The sequence below is a fragment of the Octopus bimaculoides genome, chromosome 14 (assembly GCF_046866305.1).
Source record: "Octopus bimaculoides isolate indiv1 chromosome 14, ASM4686630v1, whole genome shotgun sequence".
NCBI lineage: Eukaryota > Metazoa > Mollusca > Cephalopoda > Octopoda > Octopodidae > Octopus > Octopus bimaculoides.
In genome coordinates, this window is record NC_142941.1 from 53,856,381 (window position 1) to 53,878,337 (window position 21,957).

A 21,957-nucleotide genomic window follows, 5' to 3' on the forward strand; every position below is an offset into this window, starting at 1 on the left:
CATACACATACAGCTATGTAGATATATGTTACCTAACTTTTCAGCTTGTGTATTTATAACAGATTTAGACTAGTGTCATGAAATGTTACTTCCAGTTGAGGTACTATGGTATACATTACCTGGTAGCTGGCAACCAGCGATTACTTTGTAAAATTAAGTTTTAATTGATATTCAATTGTGACACTTATTTTTAATTTTATTTGAAATATCAACATCTATGAAAATATATTTGTCCACTTTATGGATATTTTATTACCCAACTTGTTACCATGAATGTTTATAACAGTCTAAGTTTTATGCTATGAATTGCAACTTCAGGCTCAGGAACGATGGTATACTTTAGCTGAAGGGTGACAGCAAGCTGTTATGTTAAGTCACTTCAATAACCAACTGGTCTTGGTACTCAATAGAAATAGTTACTTTCAGTGTATTTTACTGATCAGAACACTTTGAAGCATTCCAGTGTTCACATTGCTTTCTTTGGGTTGGTAAAAAAAAAAAAAACAATTTTAACATCTATGTTTTCTTATTTTGTAAATAAAGTTCTCAAGAAATACCAGATAGCTTCATCTTATGGAGGAATAGGGAAAGGTGAAGAGGTAGTTGCTGTAGCAGTAATAACACTAGTGTAAACAGATATACCTCTTCCCCTCTCAGATACAAACCTGTGAAAAAAGTATTAACAGAGATTTAAAAAAAAGAAAGAAAAAATAATGAACAGTTACAGAAAATGATGGAGTAGAATGATGAACTCATTACAAACAAGTTTCCTTCAAGGGTAAAACCAAAAAAACAAAAATCATTTAATCTTTTGCTACAATACATAACAATCAACTACATTATCAGCATTGACAACACCGACAACAATAACAGCAAAAAAATGAACTTTCATGTCAGTTACTGATTTACAACTGAGTAGACTGGAGCAACATGAAATAAGTGTCTTGCTTAAGGACACATATACTGGTCATATTTAACCACCTGATCTATGCGTAACTTTGCTGGAGTTTATTGTGTTCATAAATTTTGAACAAGGCTTCTGGTAGAGGGTTACCAAGACTTATCCATGCTTGCCCAATACATAGTGTCAGCATATATGTAGACTCCACTCTCCTTGTTATTCACCTGGATTTCAGTAATAACATTTTCCAGTTACTCTGGGTCAAAGTCTCCCTTCCACTTTCTCCCAAATATATCTGTTCCCTCTTTCACTCTCCCAACTCCTCATACTATCAGCAATTCTTTGACAATACTTCCTCCAGCATTAAAGGCATATATCTCACCTCTGCCCCCTCTGAAGTTGTCACCTTTGGTGACTTCAACACTCAACCCCTCCTTGTGGGTCTCATTCTCATTCCATACCAATTCTGCAGACCAATCAGATCCCGTCAAAGCTTCCAACCCATGCCAGCATGAAACATAAGCATTAAATAATGATGGGGATGATGATAATATACAACTTACAGAAGAAAAAAAAAAGATGTTAGTAGCTGTTAGACACACCGGAAAATATGTAAGCAGGCACATACCAAAATACCATAAGTTATGCTTGTTAACATTAGTGATTTACTTATACATGCTTTATTCCTTTCTTTTTCATATACTTCTTCATGCATTCTATTATTGTCTGACAAATGAAGAGGAAAACCATATCAACTAAAACTAACATTGACTAGCAACAAATAAAAACCAGAATTAGTATAAACTAATGGTCTACAAAAAAAAAAATAATAAAAAAAAGATGATTTAATAAAGTTCTGAAATTTGAATAAGTAGTTAATCATAATATAAACCAACATATACAGGAACCATGCAAGCCAAAAAGACAGCATTTAGTGATTGTTCAACTTGGTAAAATTTGTAGTCAGATCTTCAAATACCTTTCATCGAAGGTTTGCTAGATCACCACTGACCTGAGACTAAAAAACAACATTGTTTATATTCTTTACATTCTGAGATCAAATTCCATCAAGGTCATTTTTGCTTTTCATACCTTCAGGGCTGATAAAATAATATATCAAGAATACTGAGATCAAAGGTACTGACTAACTCCTCGTCAAAATTGCTGTCCTTGTGCCTGGATTAGAAATCATTATAATTATTGTTATCATTATTATTAGTAGTAGTAGTATTAGTATTATACGTTCACCGACATGTGTTGCACATCACTCTGTAAGTTTTGTTGTTATTCATATTGTTACACATTGTTATGCATTGTACATTTGTTTTCGTTACTTAGGTAAACTAACCAGGACCTTGGAGAGCTGGTTAGTTCTTTTCCATCTGTAGCCCTTGGGGACTATTCTGATATTTGCTAAAAAAAAAGATGGTGAATGAGAATTGTCTGTCCACTGAAAGGAACAATTGGTCATCAAGAAAAGAGAACAGCTGGAGACACCATCAAAACAAATTCTCAAATACCTGCCCCAGCACTGTCAACATCATTCCCATTGCCTCCACCACCACTATCACAAGCACAAAATTGTTGGGTGGTAGCACTTCCCTTTCCAAGGGAAACTTGAAAAAGTGGGCTTGGCCAAGGAGGAAAGTGTCTATCTTTAGCCCTTTCAACCTAGTCCACCATACAACCAATTTCACTAAGGCCATCAGACAAAAATACTGCCTGCCCTTCCTGGCCAAAGGAAGGTGGCAAGGAGATCTTTGTGATGGACTCAGCTGATAACCAGACCCATCCCACATGTAGTACAAATGGCCAAGTGAATGAGCCTGCTCTGAGCATTGTGCCTCTAGAGAAAGTAGATGAAGTGGTGAAGGCACTTGCTCTAGAGGTCAGGGTGATCATGGTTTTTGTGGGGTTTCTACAAGCAGCCCTTGGAAGTCTCTCTCCTTTGGGGATTTACTTGTTATAATTTTTATTGTTATTCCCTTTCTTGCATGATTCAGTTCCGCTCTATATGTATTGTATTATCCTGTACCACCTCCAATCTTTTTTATATGAATCCACGAGAGGCAGATCGCCGGGTTTGGATGGTCTGCCCTACAAGCTTTATATTTCGATGCCGGACTTGTTTGCAGGACTCTTAGCAGATGTCTATTGCAACTAGCAGCATAATAGGAGAATTTCTACTTTTGTATGTCGGGGGTGGGGGGCAGTGACACTGCTGAGAAAGGACTCAAACAAGAGGGACATTATAGAAAATTTTAAGCTCATCATTCTGCTCAATGCAGAGTTGAAGATTTTGGCCAGGGTGTTAGCCAAGAGGTTGGTGCTTGTTGTGGACAAGCTGGTTAGCGAGGTGCAAACATGCACCATCCCAACCAGGACTATTCAGGACAACCTCTGTCTTATGCGCTACATCATAGAGAGGTAGGGTAACGAAGTTGGCATGGGTGGAGCTCTGATCAGATAGAATCAACCATCAAGACTTGGCAACTGTCCTCAGGGTATCCAGTTTTGGTCTAGTTTCCTGCGGTTGGATTGCTGCTTTGTATAGTGGCATCTGCTCGGTTGTTTGGGTGAATGGTCACCTGTCAGAGCCATTCAGCATCTTGCGTTTGATCTATCAAGGGTGCCCTCTCTCCTCCCTTCTGTATGTACTGACTCTTGAGCCATTACTGAGGAGGTCAGAGACTTTGAAGGGTGTCCCACATGATCTAGGATGTGGGAGTGTGTGTCTGCTTACGCTGACGATGTCACCATCATAGTGCTGAGCCACAGGCATATAAACCTGATTGACGACACACTACAAGAATATGAAGAATTGACAACACACTACAAGAATATGACTTTTTCACATTAAGCAAAAATTAATGTGAAAAAGTCAGTGGGCTTGCAACTCGGCACTTGGAGAGGCAAGTCCATGCTGTCCAACAGCATCATGGGGCACTGGACAGATGGTCCAGTTAAATTGCTCAGAGTCTGCTTTGGTCCAGACCTCCAGGTGGAGAAAAACTGGGACAAAGTGATGAGCAGGGTAGCTAATCTCACCCAGAAACGGGCTGAGAGGAATCTGTTGCTGAAAGGTCAAGCCAAGGTGGCAAATGTGTACATCTTATCCATCATCTATTATCGCTTGACCATCGTCACTTGCCTTGTGGCTGGTGTGTTTACTCTTCCACTTTCTGTGGAAGGGGAACGTTCCACTGGTTAAGCGCTCCATCTGCTGTCAACAGTGGCTGAATGAAGGGTTGGGCATGCTGTAGTTGTTCATGCACTCAGGCTACAGCATCTCCAGCATTTCCTTAATGGTAAGCAGGTGTGGTCACCGTTTGTCAGGCACACTTTTCTACAGCTCGTCTCTTTGACTGAGCTACAAACCTGGATTAGGCGTAGATTGAGGAGGTGCACTTGGCACCTTGAGTGCTGTCAAGCGCTCACAGCTCTCTGCCAGGCGTGCAATGTCATTGGTAGTAGTTCCACTCTAGCTTTCTATAGAGGGCTAGTGGAGGGAAAGTGTGTCAACATTCTTGAGGAAACTGGGTGTTGATGAAGATCAACTAACTGGTTTGTTTCGGAGAACTTTCAGGCCTGAGCCTATGGATAACTTTCTGAAATTCCTTGCCTGGCAGTGCTACCAAGGATTATTCCTGTTTGAGATAAACTGTACAGGCACGGAAATGCCATCAGCCGGGCCTACCTGAGGTGTATGCAGAATGATGAAACTGCTCTACATGCCCTCGTCCAGTGTCTAAGTATTGCTGACCTGTGGGTTTATGTTGACCACCTACTGTCACATATAGGATGGATCCAACTATCAGTTGAATCCATTGTGAAGATTGCCCCGCTGCCCTCTTTTAGCTGAGAGGGGCAAGCAATTTTTTTTTGTCTAGTGGCTGTAGTGAAAGAGGTAGTATGGCAGACCTGCTTGAAAGGGCTAAAGACAGACACTTTCCTCTTTGGCCAAGCCCTCAACGACTTTTTCAAATTTCACTTGAAAAGGAAGTTGAGGGTGGAGAGAGATGTGTTGCCTTCTAGCAAGTTTGTTGAAAGGTGGGTGAATGTTGGAAGAATGGCCAGTGTGAAGGGACCGGTTCTGAATATACACCAGTAAAAAATTAAAAGGGAAGGGCTCTTGCCCTGTTGATCAAACACCCATGCGTTTTGTGGGTTTTTCCATGAGGACTTTAAAGCACCTCCCCTATTAGGAGTTTTAATTTGTTTAATTTTTTATTGTAATATATTGTTTACACGCTGTAAAACCCTTTGTCTCGTGTTGTCTTTAATGTCTGTGTTATGTCATTTAATGTTATTGTATGTGAGCCCTTGTAGCTAATAAAAGAATTATTATTATTATTATTATGAACTACAAGGAAGAAGAGACAGTAATCATTGTCTTTAACAGCCTTCCTGATGTAGGTTAAATCAATGTGGTGATGTTTGTCTTGAAAAATGTGGGTTCAAAAAGTTATAAATCTGAGTAGGACATTTAAGGTTGCATTAAGAGTGTTAAGAGTATCAGAACAAGGGAAGTTGTACATATCTTGCTATTTCAGTAGAAAAGACAGGGACAGAGCATAAATATATGTAGAGAGTGAGAGGATAGAGTACCTCAGTGTGCTAGAGGTAACAGAATATTGGCTGAGTGAATATTTGGTAATCAGTGTATGTGCAGCAGCTGTACTTTCCCAGAGTTAGATTTGAAGTTGAGAAGAACCATGACAATTATGATCCAATCCACCAGTAAAATTTAACTTCAATGATGTATCTACTCACTCTTCTTTCAAGGGAAACAGCTATTTGATATGCAGTACGGCCACTCTGAAAAAGATAAGGATAAAAATGCAATACAAGAGATAACGGTTGTTCATATATAATATTGATTTTTTTCTAAATGTTAAGGCCATCTTTAGTAGCAGAATGGGTAATGTATCAGTTGAATCAACCCTTCCATAATAGTAATAATGATAATAATGATTTTTACCATAGGCACAAGGCCACACATTTCAGGAGATGGAACAGTCAACAAACCAACTTCAGTATTTGACTAGCACTGATTTTATAGGCCTTGGATTTAATAACAGTAGTCTTGACATTGAGTTTATTTGAAGTTATTAAATAAAGGGACATAGGGAAATCCATGAAGGTATTAAGTCTACCATTCCATTACACTAATTGACAACAATAACAATAGCTGCAGCAACAATTACAACAATAATAATAACAGCAACAATTTATAATTTTATTGGTTCAAATAAGTATTATTAGTGAGGAAATGAGTATCAAAACACCAGACAAAAATGCCATATGGTAATCAGTGGTGTGGATAGTCAGTTTGTCTCCACCTGTCACAGATAATATGCATCATCATTAAGTATCGGAAAACTCATTGACAATGGAAGGCTGTTTACAGTGATATGTGTAAAAGATAACTCAGTAATACACATAGCCATGCCTATCACTTATATAACTAAACTGAGTTTTCTGTAATTCAGTATATATTTTTTAATAGTGACAGTCTTTTAAATACCACAGCTGACACCCTCACTAATTGAGACTGCAGGTATTTAGTTATATTATTTTACATTCTGAGTTCAAATCCTACTAGAGTTGATTTAGCTTTTCTTCCTTTTGGGATCAATAAAATAAAGAACCAGTCATATACTAGTTTGTTGAAATGCAACCACCTGAACTCCCTGTGTTTATGTAATTCTCACTATTATTATTATTATTATTGAGTGAGAGAGAGCAGTGCATGCCATCAAAGAGACACTGGGGTAAAATATACAAAGCCCAGTATACTCATCATGACTACTTGTCTGATAAGGGTACATCGGGCACATGCATCACAACCATATGTGCGCAACATGGTGATCTCATATCAAGATAAACAGTGCATGACCTTGCAGGTGGGAGTCCCAGTTAGAATTTTCTTTAGGTCAAATAGCCCATCCCGTTCAAAAGGTCCCTGAATAAGGGTTGTTTCAGGATGTTGAACAAAACACCCATGTTTCCAGAGGTGAATTATTCAAACCCCAAATAATTCCTCTCAACACATGGCTTTGATGCTCCCCCACTACTCTTGCACATGATCAGAGATACACATACCATCAGCCACTAAGGGACACACTCAAATGGTTAAGGTCAAATAACTGACAAGCAAATCTGTGGTACTGAGCAGAATATTTGTTGCAGCCCATCTTTTATACCAAGACAAAACATGTACATGTACAAAAACTTCCAATCAGTTAAGATCAGAAGCCATGAGAGCCAGTGTCTGGTACTGCATCAAGGCATTTATTATTATCATTATTAGTATATGTTTGACTTTTCCTTTGTATTTGTACAAGTTGATTCGAAGTCTCACCCAGAGACCTCAAGAGACAACCAGTTATTATTATTATTATTATTATTACATATAATAAATGTAAGCTATACCACATGATTATCGTTCAAATGAAAATTAGTGTAGCCTTAGTGTTATGCTTTTGAGCAAGGTACATAACTCTCCTAGCATCAGGTTGCCTGACTGAACAAAACAGAAAGCAGTTCTCACGTCTACTTCTCAGTTGAGTGGTTAATAGTATGAGTAGTATTAGCTGTGAAAATTGTTCCAACAGGAGTCATACCCACAAATGGGATCATGGGCAGGAAAATGGTTGTAAGATAGTAGAAGAAATTAATAAAAAATTTCTAATGACTAGGCCTAGAAAATTAAAAAATAATTAGATGATGTAATGTGCATATTTAATCTTAAGTTCCATTTCCTACAATTCTCTAGTACAGCAATAATATTGACTAATATGTGAGAAGGATTCTATATTGTTAGTTGAACTGCTAGAAGTAATAGCCAAATTTTCATTAAATTAGACTCTACCATCTGATATAAAGAAGGGAAGATGAATAATGTAGTCCCTGACATACAAAATGCTGGGCTGGACAAGCTGGAATACTTTGCATCACTAAATAGCAACAACAATAATTATGATCTTACATGAAAAATAAATAGAATGGCAGTCTACTAACTGTATTGTATATTGTAACATTAGCATTGTACTCCAAGAGCAGTTCCACAAGTTGTAGATGGCCATTGACGACAGCAATCATTAAGCAGGTCTTCCCATTTATGTCCCTGACATCAATATCGGCTTTACAGTGGATCAATGTATAAGCAACTAATTTGTTACCATGGAGAGAAGCTGAGAATATTAGAAAAAATAGTAAGCATCATGTCAAATATGCATAGATAAGTATTTCTTAGTAGAAAGATTACTTAATTTAACAAACATGCTGCTTATTCATGGGTACATATATTTTAACTGGCACAAGATAATCTTATTTCTTTCAACAGCACAAGAACTCAATCACTGTTCATGTCAAGGAAGCAATTGTGTACTTTGCTCTGTCAAGTCTTGAACAACACACCACTAAAACATTCAAACATACTACAAAAATTAAGCCTCACCATCTCTGATGGTCTTCCCTGATGACCACAATTTAGTTAATACTTTATCCCCAAAACTAGCATTCTGCTTTAAGGACAAAAAATACTTTAGTTCTTATCAGTTGCTGACTCTCTACAAAGTAAGACTTACACGTTTGGAGCAGTTGCTGATGCTCCTGAAATGCTCACAATGCATTATTTTTCAATAAGACTTAACAATACAGTAAAAACTATATACAGTGCTAACTCTAGAAAGAAATGCTCTTGATAATCATACTAGAGATACATCAGAAACAGGATGCATTCCATTCTTTCTTTAAAAGAACTCTGGTACAACATTCCAGTTAAATCTGTGAAATTAGACCACAAAATGTTAACAGTTGACAGATTGGTGATGATCCACTGTTTCAAGCATTTCAGTGTTCTAAAATTCTATGACGATGATGATGATCATAATAATGGTTTTGAATTTTGTGGGAGGATATAAGTTGATCACATTGACTCCAGCGCTCAACTGGTACTTATTTTATTGACCCTGAAAAGGTGAAAAGCAAAGTCAATCTTAGTGAAATTTGAACTTAGAATGTAATGATGAATGAAATACTGCTAATGATTCTGCTTGTTCACCATTGTTGGTTTCAAACTTTGGCACAAGGCCAAATTTTTTGGGGAAAGGGCAGGTTAATTACATTGGCCCTAAAGTTGTGGTACTTATTTTATCAACCACAAAAGATGAAAGTAGACTCTGTAGGATTTGAACTCAGATTGTAGAGTCAGAAGAAACATTGGCAAATCATTTATCCAATGCTCTAACAATCATGCCATTTCACCTCCTTTTTCTGATTTTGGCACAATTTTAAGGAAGGGGGTTATTCAATACCATTGCTCCAGTTCTAGACTTTTACTTGACTGACCCGAAAGAGATGAAAGGCAAAGTTGATCTTGGCAGGATTTGAACTCAGAATGTAAAGAACTGAAAGAAATACCTCAAAGTATTTCTTCCAAATCTCTAACAATTCTGTCAGCTTGCTACCTTTAACAACTGTTTCTGATTTACAACTACAAATTCAGAACTCACCACATCGCATCAATGGAGTCCAACCAGCATTTTTGTCTTGAATGTTCACATTTGCTCCATCTCCAATCATCCACTCAATGAGATCACAGTTGCAGCTGTCAATGGCATAATGCAATGGAGTAGTACCACCCAAATCATAATCTTCATAGAGTGCACCATTTTTGCACAGGATTTTTACAGTTGATAGCTGGCCATAAATGCAGGCATGCATTAGACTAGGGTAACCTCAAAAAAATTGAAAAAAAAAAAAATTTCACTATCAATTTAAACTTTTTTTGTCTCGGTTTGAAATTTCAAATAAATGAAGACGAAGTATTTCCCTATATAAAAATGATTGGGTGAAGATAAAATTCAAGCATATCTAAATATAATAATATTTTTTTGTGATTTTAAATTTAAATTTCAGTTTGTTTTCTTGTTTCATTCTTTTAATCTCATTGTGATGCAGTTTTTGCTATGTTGAAGATGTGCATTTAACAGGATAGAGACACCTAACATCTGAAATAATCATGGAGTTTCTGGTAGTATACTGTTCATATTTAGTGAAGTGCAATAATGTTTTCTTGATATGTGCAATGATTGTATCTTTTTATTACTGAAGGAGACAAAGTTGGCATGATCCCATAAACTTTATGTTAATAGTATGTTAAACATATTTCCTTGCAAACACACACTCACACACACATCATCACTAACATTATCTTTTTTATGTCCACTTTTCCATGCTTGCATGATCAAATAAAATCCATTAAGGCAGTTTTTCCATTACTGAATGCGCTTCCTGCTTCCAACCCTTCCCTATTTTCAAGCAAGTTAATATTTCCCCCAAGCTGGGGCATGTTTTCGGGGAAGATTGGAAAGGAATGACGCCATTTGAAATGATAAGGGCATACATTTACATCTATCACAATAGCAAGACAAGGAGACACACTCACACACAAGCACATACACACATTACTTACTTATTTCAGTTTATGTCTACTAAATTCATTCATAGGATGCTGGTTGACCCAGGGCTTGCTTTTAATCTTGGAAAAGAAATATTTTATGTCATTCTACCAGAGAAATACCATCCCATTTTATTCCAATTTAATATGTTACTACAAAGTGGGTGAAAATCTAGAGAAAGAAGGCAACTGACCAGTGATAAATTTTGAGAAGTTAGTGTTATTACTATAATGTGTCAAGACAAAATGCAGTTGTCAAACCTCTGTTCCTGTACCATCATTATATTTGAATGAAAAGAAGTTGATTCTAAATACTCACGCTGTTTTCCCTGCTTCATCTTTGCAAGAAATAGAAGCATTATAAGACAACAATACTTTCATAATTCTGAAATATGAAGGAAGACACTTCAGAATGTGATGCAGTTACTTACTAGAGCTTATGGTACAATAAATACAAAAAGCAGTGAATTACAGAGTCAGTAGATTAGCCGGTTAAATAAATGCATTCTGCTATATTCATATCATGTACCTAAGTATGCATGTCTGTATGTATGTTTATATATGTATGTTTCTATTGAAAGGCAGGAAGGAAGTCTAACATCAAAATATTAAGTATTTACTGAATTATACATTGAATTTCAAATTTCATGCATTAAATCAGCATTTTTATACGTATTGAAAACCACTTACTTCAAATATTTAATAATTAATATTTAACGTTTTAACCTAACTAAGCACAGAATATTTTGCAGGCCTAGAGGTGACATTCCTGAAAACAATTTATAGCTCCAACAGTTGAGACTCCTACCAAGATTTGTATATATACAAGGCAATATACATAGGCCTCATATCTTAAAATAAAATTTCTAGATTGTGTGCACACACACTACTATACTTTATACCTACAATAAGATTTAACACATATCAAAAGATTAATATTTAACACCTTTGAAGACTACACCTTATGAATACAACTAAATTCCATACGCACCACATCGGTCCATAAGACTTCATATATCTTAACCACAAAAAAATACCCACAAGATTTCATAAATCTTAACCACTGAAGATACTCACAAATCCTTATATAAATATGGTTTAATTGCAAAACCCTATACAAACCATAACTTCAGTACCTTGAACACATAACAATAAGACATTATACACATCCAAACCACAAAAGAGAAAACATGCCATAAATACAAGATCTTAATACACAACATAACTATAAGACTTCATGCACGTCATTACCACAATACTTCAAACACACTGTTATAATAATACTTTATACACCATGTAATTATAAGCTCAATGCATTATACACATCATAACAGACACCCCATAACTACAAGTCTTCACATATACCACAAACAAAAGACTTTGCAGGCACTATGATTGCAAGATCTTATACACACCATAATCACAAAACCCCATACACTCCATAACCACAACACACTGTACACATCAAAAGACTTTATATATACATGGCATCATAATTGTCAAATGTAAATGATTCCTAAGTCAGTGGCTTTTAAGTTTCACTATTTATCTTTGGTTTCATGACATCATTTTGGTGTAAGGTGCATCTGCTTCTGGCTATGATGCCGGTCTATCTTTGTATTTCTAGTTTTTATTTCTGACATCTAGGAAAACTGAGCGAGACTAGAATTAACTGTGCTATCCAAATACCCAATACAATACCTGAAATGGATTTGAACTCAAAAACTTATGAGCTTGTAGTTTTATACCTTATCCACTTCGCTATTTCACTTCAATGTCAGATATTATGCACACCACAAGACTATATATATATATACAATAGGTACTTACTCAGGTTGGCCCCGTTTTGCTGCATTCATTAGTGCACTTAGACCATGATTATCTGTCACATCAACTGTGATATTTCTGTAATACATTATGGAAAACTGTTATCAGTAATATAATCATCATAATCATTGTCATTTTCATTAACATCATCTTACTGTCACAATCATTATTAACCATTGCTATATTAATTCTCATCACTTTCAGTGTAATAATCAGATTAATGATCTTCATGGCTATAACTAGGATCATTATCATTAGTATTTATCACCATCAGCATTCATATTCATTCTCACTGCAACCACATTGTCATCATTAGTTACTTGAGGATAAGGAACAAAAGATTTTGTTTTTTTAAAAAATAACACAAAATATGAGACTGAGGCTAATGGATATTTAAGCAGAATGGAAGCTACCAGTTCTTGAAATATTATCAGACAGGAGTACATGTCTCTAGCAGTCACTTATAAGGGTTGTTGTTCTCATTTAGTTCCAGGTTATGTTGAACAAGCTCTTCCTCCTCCTCTATTATGCTGCTGCTGCTACTACTGAGGTGGTGAGCTGGCAGAACTGTCAGCATGCCAGGCAAAATGCTTAGTGGCATTTTGCCCATGGCCTTTTGCCTGTGGCATTTTGCCTATGGCATTTTGCCCATGACATTTTGCTTGTCTTTATGGGTTCTTGCAGATGCTTTTAAGTTTTGTTGGTCGAAGAAAATAATAAATGAAACTAAAATCGTACCATGAACATTTCTGTTTTTTTATAATTATTTTAATGTTTTGTATAAACAATACTGTGTTAGTCTCTGTTGCGCCATTCTAGGAAGGTGTAAATGTTTACTGTTTAAAATACTGTACCTGGAGAAGTTTTAATTTTTTATCACTTTTTTCTTAATATAAAACATTGATTCATTTCAGGCAAATGAAAAAATTAGACTTACTTTATTTTTTGATACTGAATTTTATTATTGACTAACCAAAGGTAGATAAAGAAAACAAACAATTTTTCTATATAACGTTACATATTTCAATGAAGATGTCAGACAAGATGAAATAAGGCTGTAAACTGGTTTGGCCCAAGGGCCCCATTATAAATAGTAGTTTCATAAACTGTTGTCCCTAATATCGAGTTCATATTCTGGTACAAGGCCAGTAAATTTGGAGGGGGTGGTAAATCAATTACAGTGACCCCAGTACTTGGCTGGTACTTATTTCATTGTTCCCAAGAGGATGAAAGGCAAAGTTGATCTCGACAGAATTTGAACTCAGAATATGAAGAAAGACAAAATGCTGCCAAACATTTCACCCAGCATGCTAATGATTCTGCCAGCTCGTCACCTTAGTTGTTCCTAATATTGAAAAAACAGAAGTCATAGGAATTTTATTTTTTTGCTATATTGAGCAATTTCAATTACTTTCAAAGTATCATCTTTCTAGGCTAGATGGTGATGCTACTTTTGCTGCAAATAATGATAGTAGTGATGGTAGTATTTATGTGCTTAATCGTGGCGATAATGACAAATGAGGATGATGCTTGTGGTGGTGGTTATGGTGATTGTGTTTGCATTGATTAAAGAAAAATGGTAATGATACAGTGACGATGATTAATATGATGTTAAAGATGTCAATGAAAATAAGGATTACAACAATAGCAGAGATATTAAACATGATGAGGGAAGATACTCAAGAGATAACAATACAACAATGAAACAGAAGTTAACAAAATGAAATTAAGAGAAGAAATATTAACATAAATAATAATGATGATCAAGAAACAAAAATACAGAAGGGAAATGTCAGTGCTTTACCCAGACTTTAGCACATCCACAATTTCGGAAATTTTCTGGCGATGTACAGCTTTGTGTAAGTTCTCTCCATAGAATGGTTCCTCTATAGAAAAAAGAAATTTAAATGGATGAAATCAATTTATATATTTAATCACTAACTTAATTTTAATTAAATATAATCACCAGAATTTGCAAAAATTACTCCTGGAGTCTGTTGTGGATCAATTTTAATTATCTAAATTAATAATGAAAAAAGAATGAATGAATATAGAGCTATGTTGTTATTCTTCTTTGTATTCTACTTTGGGTCAACCTTGATAGAGAAGACCTGTAAGCAAAGACATTCCAAATGTAACCATCCCAGGTATCTAGGACTACATTATCTCGTGTGTTCTTTCCTTTTTTTTTATAATGGTGCAGTGTGTGTGAAGGAAAATTTGCTGTTAGTTCTAGCAACTCAGGCAACTGTGCAGGTCTTTTGTTAGCTTGAGCAGAGATATATTAATGTAGCATATGGGAAAAAATAGCTCAAAGCCAGTGATGAGAAGTGAACCACTGACTCTTTGCTTAACTTGGTTGTCCAGTAATGCTGTCTTGGTCAATAATATACTATTGTTGATAGCCTAGTTGTATACTTTTGTTGGTGTTCTACAAAATCAAGATATTCCTGCCATGACTACCCTATCTTTTGTTCAGACAGTTTATCTGAGAGTATTATTTATTGCTGTATCATCCCATTTTAAAGACAGTGAGATATAATTTAAATGGGATGTGACTACTATTTCAAGCAAGGAGAGGCTGCTCCTTCATTGGTTCATTTTTAGTGTTTAAAGAGGTTATTGGTAACTCACACTCTTACAAAGGGGTGAAGATACATGTTCACACACATTCATGCACATACATGCAGACCACTCATGCATATACATTCATTCAGAAGCATAAACACTCAAGCAAACATGCAGCTTAACTTGGATGTTGTGTTAGAACACTGAATACCGTGTTATTTACCTTGAGAGAACCTCTTATATGGATGCATGGTGCATAAAAGCACTCATATTTATATTGTTGGCAGATGGGATTGTCTGCTATGGGTACTGGAATTTCCAGACCACGTGATTTTGTCCTGCCTAGGCTCATCAGTGGCAGAAGTCCAGTAGCTACCAAACAGCCAAATCTCACTGTCAATGATCTGTCGAATTTCTGCGTCTTTTCAGGCACTGATGTTGTAAATAGCCAGCAGGCTTATTAGAAAAATAACTGATAGTAACAGAAATTAAAAACAAGAGGTCATAGTTGGAATGGCTTTTATCTTTGTTCTACTTGAACAGTTTCATTAGGTGGGGATGGACATAGACAATAACAACAACCATGAACTAACTCAGATGTGAGAATAAGGATGCTTCTGGGCAAAGCAAGTGAATATATACCTTAGCCTGTCTGACTGACAACCACAGTTTCAATTCTTAGTTTATGGTTGAGTGCTTATCAATAAGAAGAACATCTAGCTGAGAGAGAATAAGTAACTAAAACACCTCCAAATGTGTCCTCAGAGTAGAAACAGGAATTACCTGAGATACAAGGAGGACTTGGGAAGAAGCCAGTCAAAACTTTTGATTGAGAACATGGGATATCTCACAGAAGAGATGAAGTAGAGCCAAGATGCACAGTCAGTTGATGAATTGTAAAGTTGTCCAATCGATGCCAGACTGGTAAAACAGACTTAAAAATTAATGATGATGGCAAAAATGATGACCTTGATGATAGTTAAAGGGAGGACAAAGGGGCAAGGAAGAAGTAGGGGTTAGCAATGACTAGAATGATGATGATGAAGAGGAGAATGGTTGTGGTGGTGATAAATGTTCAAACATCCTAATCTGTAACCACTCACATACACAAAGAAGTGAAATATTGTTAAAGAGAAAGCAAATATATACATTTATGCACACACAAATATTAAAATTCACTTACTCAATACGACAATCCATAAAGACCTTCAGAATCAAAGAGCTTGTCATGTTGACGATGCATTCCCCATCGAACATTAGCTCCATCTCTCAGAGTGATGAAGATTAAGAGCTCATTCAGGTTAAGTAAACCATAAATGTTAACCATAGGCAAAATATCAACCCAATATTTCAAAAATTTAACATTCACAGAAAATTTGTAAATATTAAATATGAAAAGAAAAAATCATGAGAAAAAGCCCAGCATGGAGACTTCTAACTCACTAGAACCAATAAAAGAGTAAAAATAATAAAATAATTTGAGATGTCTACTTACTGCATGTAATGGCTTTTACTGGAGGTGACCAGTAAGTGTAATCATCATCACTTCGATGAAATCGAAGTCGAAACATGTACTCAGTGCTTGGATTAAGGTCCATCACAACTGTATGTTCACCATATCCCCTGCAAAAAAATAATAGATAATATAGTTTGTCTATTATTTGATTTGATTGTCATCTCTCTCACACACACACACACCAGTGTAGTGCATTGAGTAATTGTAACAATACCACAAGAGGATGATGGAACAATGAGTAAGCAGAAATAGTAGGGTCCTAGATATAAGATTTAACAGTATTTAATCTAAGCTCTGACTTCATATGTTGCAGTTGTCAAACTTGCCTTCCATCTTCACACAGTGTCAACTAAGGAAAGTAACAGTGATTTACTAACATTAACTATATCCACTCTACAATAAAGTTTGGCTTACAGTAAGCCCTATAATGTGAATTAAAATAAAGTTTGTATTTTCTTTTATGATTTTAAATATTATTACTAGTACATTACATGATATATTCTGTACATGCAACAGCTCTTAGATTTGCTCCAAGTTTTATCCTACTGTCTTAAAAATAGATGAATATACCGGATGTCCAAGTTCTGGATGCAAAACTCCAGGAAATATGACATGGTTACAGCAGATGTTTATTATAGGTATATAAATATATCAAGTCTTGTTGTGGAGAAAATTTGGTGATAAAGAACTAGCTTCTAGTAAATTTGTCTCTTTGTAAAAACTGTCTTCAGGCTTGGTATAAAATACCATATTCTCTTTAATTTAGGCACAAACTCCTAAAAAATATACTGATACATACGAAGCTTAATCATATATTATACCATACTGTATATCAGAGTGCATGTACTTAGTTTTGCTGTGAAGATTGTTATCAGAAAATCATTCAGTTGATGAAAGTAAATGATCAGCATCTATAAGGAATAAGATTTGGACATGTGGCTATGCAATCAGTTGTCAAGCACCTTAACCTCAGAGCCACTGTATCTAATTTATACCACATCAGCAAAAAGCAATAAAAGTTACACTGGATAGATTATATTGTTTGCAGTAATGTTTAACGTGCAGCTGACCTTGACTGAACAATACTACTTGATTAAGGTCAGCAGTAATGCAATTTAAGACGGTGAGCTGGCAGAAATGTTATCACGCAGGGCGAAATGTTTAGCAATATTTCCTCTGCTGTTACGTTCCGAGGTCAAATTCCGCCGAGGTCGACTTTGCCTTTCATCCTTTCAGGGTCGATAAATTAAGTACCAGTTACGCACTGGTGTCGATGTAATCTACTTAATACCCTTGTCTGTCCCCTCTATGTTTAGCCCCTTGTGGGCAATAAAGAAATAAGAAATAAGTAATGCAATTTCATCAATGGAGAGAAGGAATATAGAATCATTTATGTAGCTGCTTAATCTGCCTGAAATAGCAGCCAAATTTATTTCAGCTCACACCCTATCATCTGTAAAAAAAATGGAAAATCACATTAAATGAAACAGATTATTCAAACTAGAATGTCTTTAATAATAAGGTTACTGAATCAGGTCTGACAAAGAAAACTACATTAAATAATATTAATGTAAATACACTGTCAGAATAAAAAAACAGGAATGTCACAGTTGGAATGTCTTTGATTATATGTCTCCTGGATCAAGGCTAAACTAGATTAAACAGCAGCAATAACTATTTTCATATAAATGAAATATTCTTTAAATTCTAGAGTTAACTATCCAACTAGATAAAACAGTACATGTTAGTGTACATACATATATACATCTTTCCAGCCATCTTCTTGTTCAACATGACCTTCAGATTGCTGTGTAATGGTGTAGATTCTCTCAGTTTCATTTAGAATGTTGTATTTGAACTGGAGCAGAGAGGAAGACCAATCAAGATGTACAGAATAATGGTTGGAAGAAGTCACATCAGGCTCTGCGACCGAAATGTTATCTGATCAGGTAGAAAAAAAAAATTTAAAGTTAAAATTAGGATGGCAGAAATAAACACAAAATTGTATGGATAACTGTGTAAGTAACTACACAAGCCACCTCCAACCTCACCTAAAACGCATCAGTGAAACTTGTCCTATCAAACTTATAGAGCTGAAAAGCAAAGTCAGTATTTGCAGAGTTTAAACTAAGAATAAAAATAATTTTTTTTCTTTGTGTGTTTTCCTTTAAGACAATAGATGGAAGCAACGTTGTTTGGTTTTTTTTTTCCTGTTTTTCAAGCCATGTGGAGTCAGGCGAAAAGAGAAATCACTGTTCACTCGTTTGTTCTTTTCTCGGCCTCAATTGGTGTTGAAAAAAAAAAACTTGGGTGAGAGAAATAAGCGACGGCTCATGTCATAGTAGTTGATGGTTCAGTTTCCAGGCTGTATGGTATTTTCTCCGGGGTAAGTAAACTGTTGCAGTTGGTTGGATTGTTCCATTCCCTCGTCTCTTGTGTTTTTGTTTTTTTTCCATTGTCTCTTCATTTTTTTTACGAGTTGTTTGAGAGATAATTCCGTTATCACGTCGGGGGTCACCAGTTATAACGGTAACAACAGAACATAGTTTATTCTAGGTTGGTGTAGAGCCGTTTAGTTCCTGGGTGAATAGGCATGCCGCTAGAATACCAAAGAAAGCTTCGACCACATGTCGGGGTCGAGTTGGGACAGAGCCTGGAAGACGTCCTGTCACGACGGCTGCTGGATGGATAAGAGATACGTGTTGTCGCCACCGCTGCTAGAGAGAAAAGAGCGCGAACGCTATTGGTTTTTCTCCACCTGTTGCATTGCGCATGCGTGCTCGGGTACTTCCGCTGACGGCAAATCCCTTGCACATGCACAATGGCACTTCCTAAGATGGCGGCCACACGCACCACTACACTTGCAGAACAATATGACTAACTATTAATTTAATACGAAGGCATGATATAAAAGACTATTTAAGCGTTTACATTAATCGAGCTACAACAAAAAACGGGTGTATTCAATAATAGAAATCTCATAGAACAAATATGTACAATCGAAAATCTCCTGAGTTCGATTCGTCTTAAGGTCTGCCGAGAGAGTGAGTGAGTTGTAATTAAGTTCCACATCAGAAAACGGGGGGATAAAAATAAAGCCATAAAAATTTTCTGAAGAAACAAACAGTAATGCTTTATAAATAAATATATATATTATATATGAAATGTTCTGAGAATAAAATGTGTAATTGTGTTTTGATCTACTAACATAGAACTGAGGGACGGGTGTTGCAAAACTGAGTTTCAGGCTAGCACAGTACCGTCGATACTGTATTTGAGAGTTAAGTGCAGGTGAAATTCCTGTTTTGTCACTTGTCTATGGATAATCTGGAGAAGTTACCCGAAAACAATACTATGATTGTTCCGTTTATATATTTGTTTTGTAAGATTTTTGATGTGAAATCGTGTGTTGAAACAGATGTTGTATTTGGGGATAAATGTTTCATACAATTACATCTTTATACTTGAAAGAATATTGGTAGATAAACAGATTTGAAAGATTATTGTTTCTTTAGAACATTTAACGATGTGTTTCTGTTACATTCTAGCTTCTCTTCATACTTTGAAGCTTATGGCCGTAATATGAAGGGTCGCCGATTGTCCAACGTGTCTGGTTATCGGTCTTGCAGAGAGCCATAAATGAACCATCTGCCGGAATACAGTGGACTTCAGGCAGACGTCTAACGGATTTGGACTATGCTGTTGACATAGCACTCCTGGCAGAGTTACGCTCAATACGCCAGCAGACGGTGGTCAGAATGGCTGAAGAAGCGGCAAAGGGTGATCTTAGGATCTGCTCCGAGAAAATCAAGGAGATGCAATCCAGTGGGCAAGGAGATACACAAATCCTTGTAAATCAAGAACCCGTTGAAATCGTTCATACATTAACTTATTACTTTCTGTTAGGTTGCATTATTTGATATTTCATTAAATTAGGCTCTTTTAGTTTAATTTCAATGATTTTATTATGCTCAAATTATTCCATGAAAATATTCAAAGTGGCTCGCGATAAGAAACTCAGGGTGTAGTGAAAAATAAATTGGAAAAATCCCCGTCAAAGCGGAAAAAATCCAACTCATGTGGGCGTCCTGATCCGTAATATTTTAGATTAGGCAAGAAAGTGTTCATCGGAAAAGGCATTACAGCCATGACAATCCTTTCCTTTTCCAGACATAGTGCATCGAGGATTATATTATCCAGCGAGTCCTTCATATTTTTAAAACGGTAAAATATACTTGAGATTCAGTTGCTATTTATGGAAGGTCGAACGAATTCATTCATAGAAACTCCCTTCTCAGCTCGTTCACCCCCCACTAAAAAACAAAGCAAAAGCGTAAAATAAACGGCGAAAGTAAAAAATACGTACACCCGGTGTTTAGGGTTAGTGCTTTTGTTACGCCGAAAACGGGTGGTGTACGTATTTTTTACCTCCGCCAAATAAACAACATTACTATGTTGAACTGGTATTAATTAAATGTAAACAATATAGGAAACATTAATTAAATATAAACAATAAACAAAAAAATATAAATTTTTCCTACTTGTTGGCATTACAGGGTATATAAAAAATACATATATTTATGATGAGTGAGTTACCGAGTTGATAACTACTAGTCCCCTTTCATTCATGGAAAGCCGGGTACTCATAGACTAAAGTAAAAGAAAATGTCAACCGAGCATATAAACTGGCAGTTGACAACGAAATGAATCAGAAAAACCGCAAACAAGACGCTGTTTTTAGAGAAAGCATGCACGAGGTTTATTACGTAGGTATACATACTCACTGACGCATACACATATATAAACACACACATCTCTCTCTCTCTCTCGCTCGCTCTCTTAATATATATGTGCATGGGTTAGAAACGCTTTTTAAACATCTTTATTATTCTGACAGTCTTTTGCACGCCGGGCAAAGCGCTTAGCGGCATTTCGTTCGCCTTTACGTTCTAAGTTCAAATTCCACCTCTAGCAGCCCTACATGTACCTCTTTCCCCCAACTTAGAATGTATTTTACCTTCTGTTAACCTTGAAACCTCAGATAAATAATGAAATCGCTTCCGGTTATTTAGCTAGATAATCATACCGTTCACTCGAATTCCTGAATTTCCTTTTTTGTTGAATCCCCCACCCCACCCGCTTCTTTACCTTTTTCTATAACTTTTCTATCTCATTGAAACGCTGAAGCTGTGATGGTCCTGCAGCATTCAGATTCTCTTGCTTTTGATGGATTCTTTGTTTTATTCTGCTGGCTGTTTCAGTATAACTTCAGCTATTAAAAGTAACATACTTTTTCTAAAATGTTCATAAATTAAATGAAGTTCATTTTTGTGGCTTTATTAAACCTGTCAACGATTGCATAATACTAATTAAAATTTTCTTGTATAAGCATATATTATTTGAGAATATAAAATTCTCATGTTATTCATACAAAGTTTGAATCAAAAGTGATTAATAAATGGAGGAGGGGAAAAATTACTTCCAGAAAAGTTACGGGGGAGGGGCGAATTACTTCCTGAAATGTTCTAAGGAAGGGGAGAAGGGGAGGAATCACTTCCTGGAAAGTTCCGATGAGGGGCGAATTACTTCTTGGAAAGTTCCAAGGAATGGGAGGAGTGGGAGAAATTACTTCCTGCAAAGTTCCGAGGAGGGGATGAAAGTTCCAAGGAAGTGGATGAG

General features: G+C 36.1%; 1 protein-coding gene across 10 annotated transcripts; it reads right to left on the bottom strand.

Annotated features, from left to right (window-relative positions):
• Positions 1–224: 224 nt before the first annotated feature.
• LOC106868549 (fibronectin type 3 and ankyrin repeat domains protein 1) lies at positions 225–21,051 on the bottom strand. 10 transcript variants are annotated; one of them, XR_001409307.3, is made up of 11 exons: positions 20,820–21,051; positions 18,036–18,219; positions 16,258–16,385; positions 13,999–14,080; positions 12,198–12,272; positions 10,687–10,752; positions 9,421–9,635; positions 7,925–8,097; positions 5,510–5,719; positions 1,530–1,627; positions 225–665 (listed from the first exon to the last, which is right to left on the bottom strand). XR_001409307.3 is itself a non-coding variant. In XM_014913855.3 (11 exons), exons 1-10 carry the CDS (start codon positions 20,827–20,829, stop codon positions 1,571–1,573), a joined length of 1,035 nt encoding a protein of 344 aa, XP_014769341.1. In that variant the 5' UTR covers positions 20,830–21,051; the 3' UTR covers positions 225–665; positions 1,530–1,570. The 10 variants fall into 10 exon arrangements, 7 of the variants coding, with proteins under 7 accessions (XP_014769341.1, XP_089219101.1, XP_089219102.1 ...); XR_016244350.1 differs by having other exon boundaries at positions 5,675–5,719; positions 7,893–8,097; XM_014913855.3 differs by having other exon boundaries at positions 5,675–5,719.
• Positions 21,052–21,957: the final 906 nt, after the last annotated feature.

Excerpts from the sequence above, each read along its gene's own strand:
- LOC106868549 (XM_014913855.3), bottom strand. Across the intron at positions 14,081-16,257 it reads AGTAAAAGCCATTACATGCA|AGGAACCATTCTATGGAGAG; the intron begins GTAAGTAGACAT and ends TTTTTTCTATAG. Across the intron at positions 10,753-12,197 it reads GCAAAACGGGGCCAACCTGA|AATTATGAAAGTATTGTTGT; the intron begins GTAAGTACCTAT and ends TTCATATTTCAG.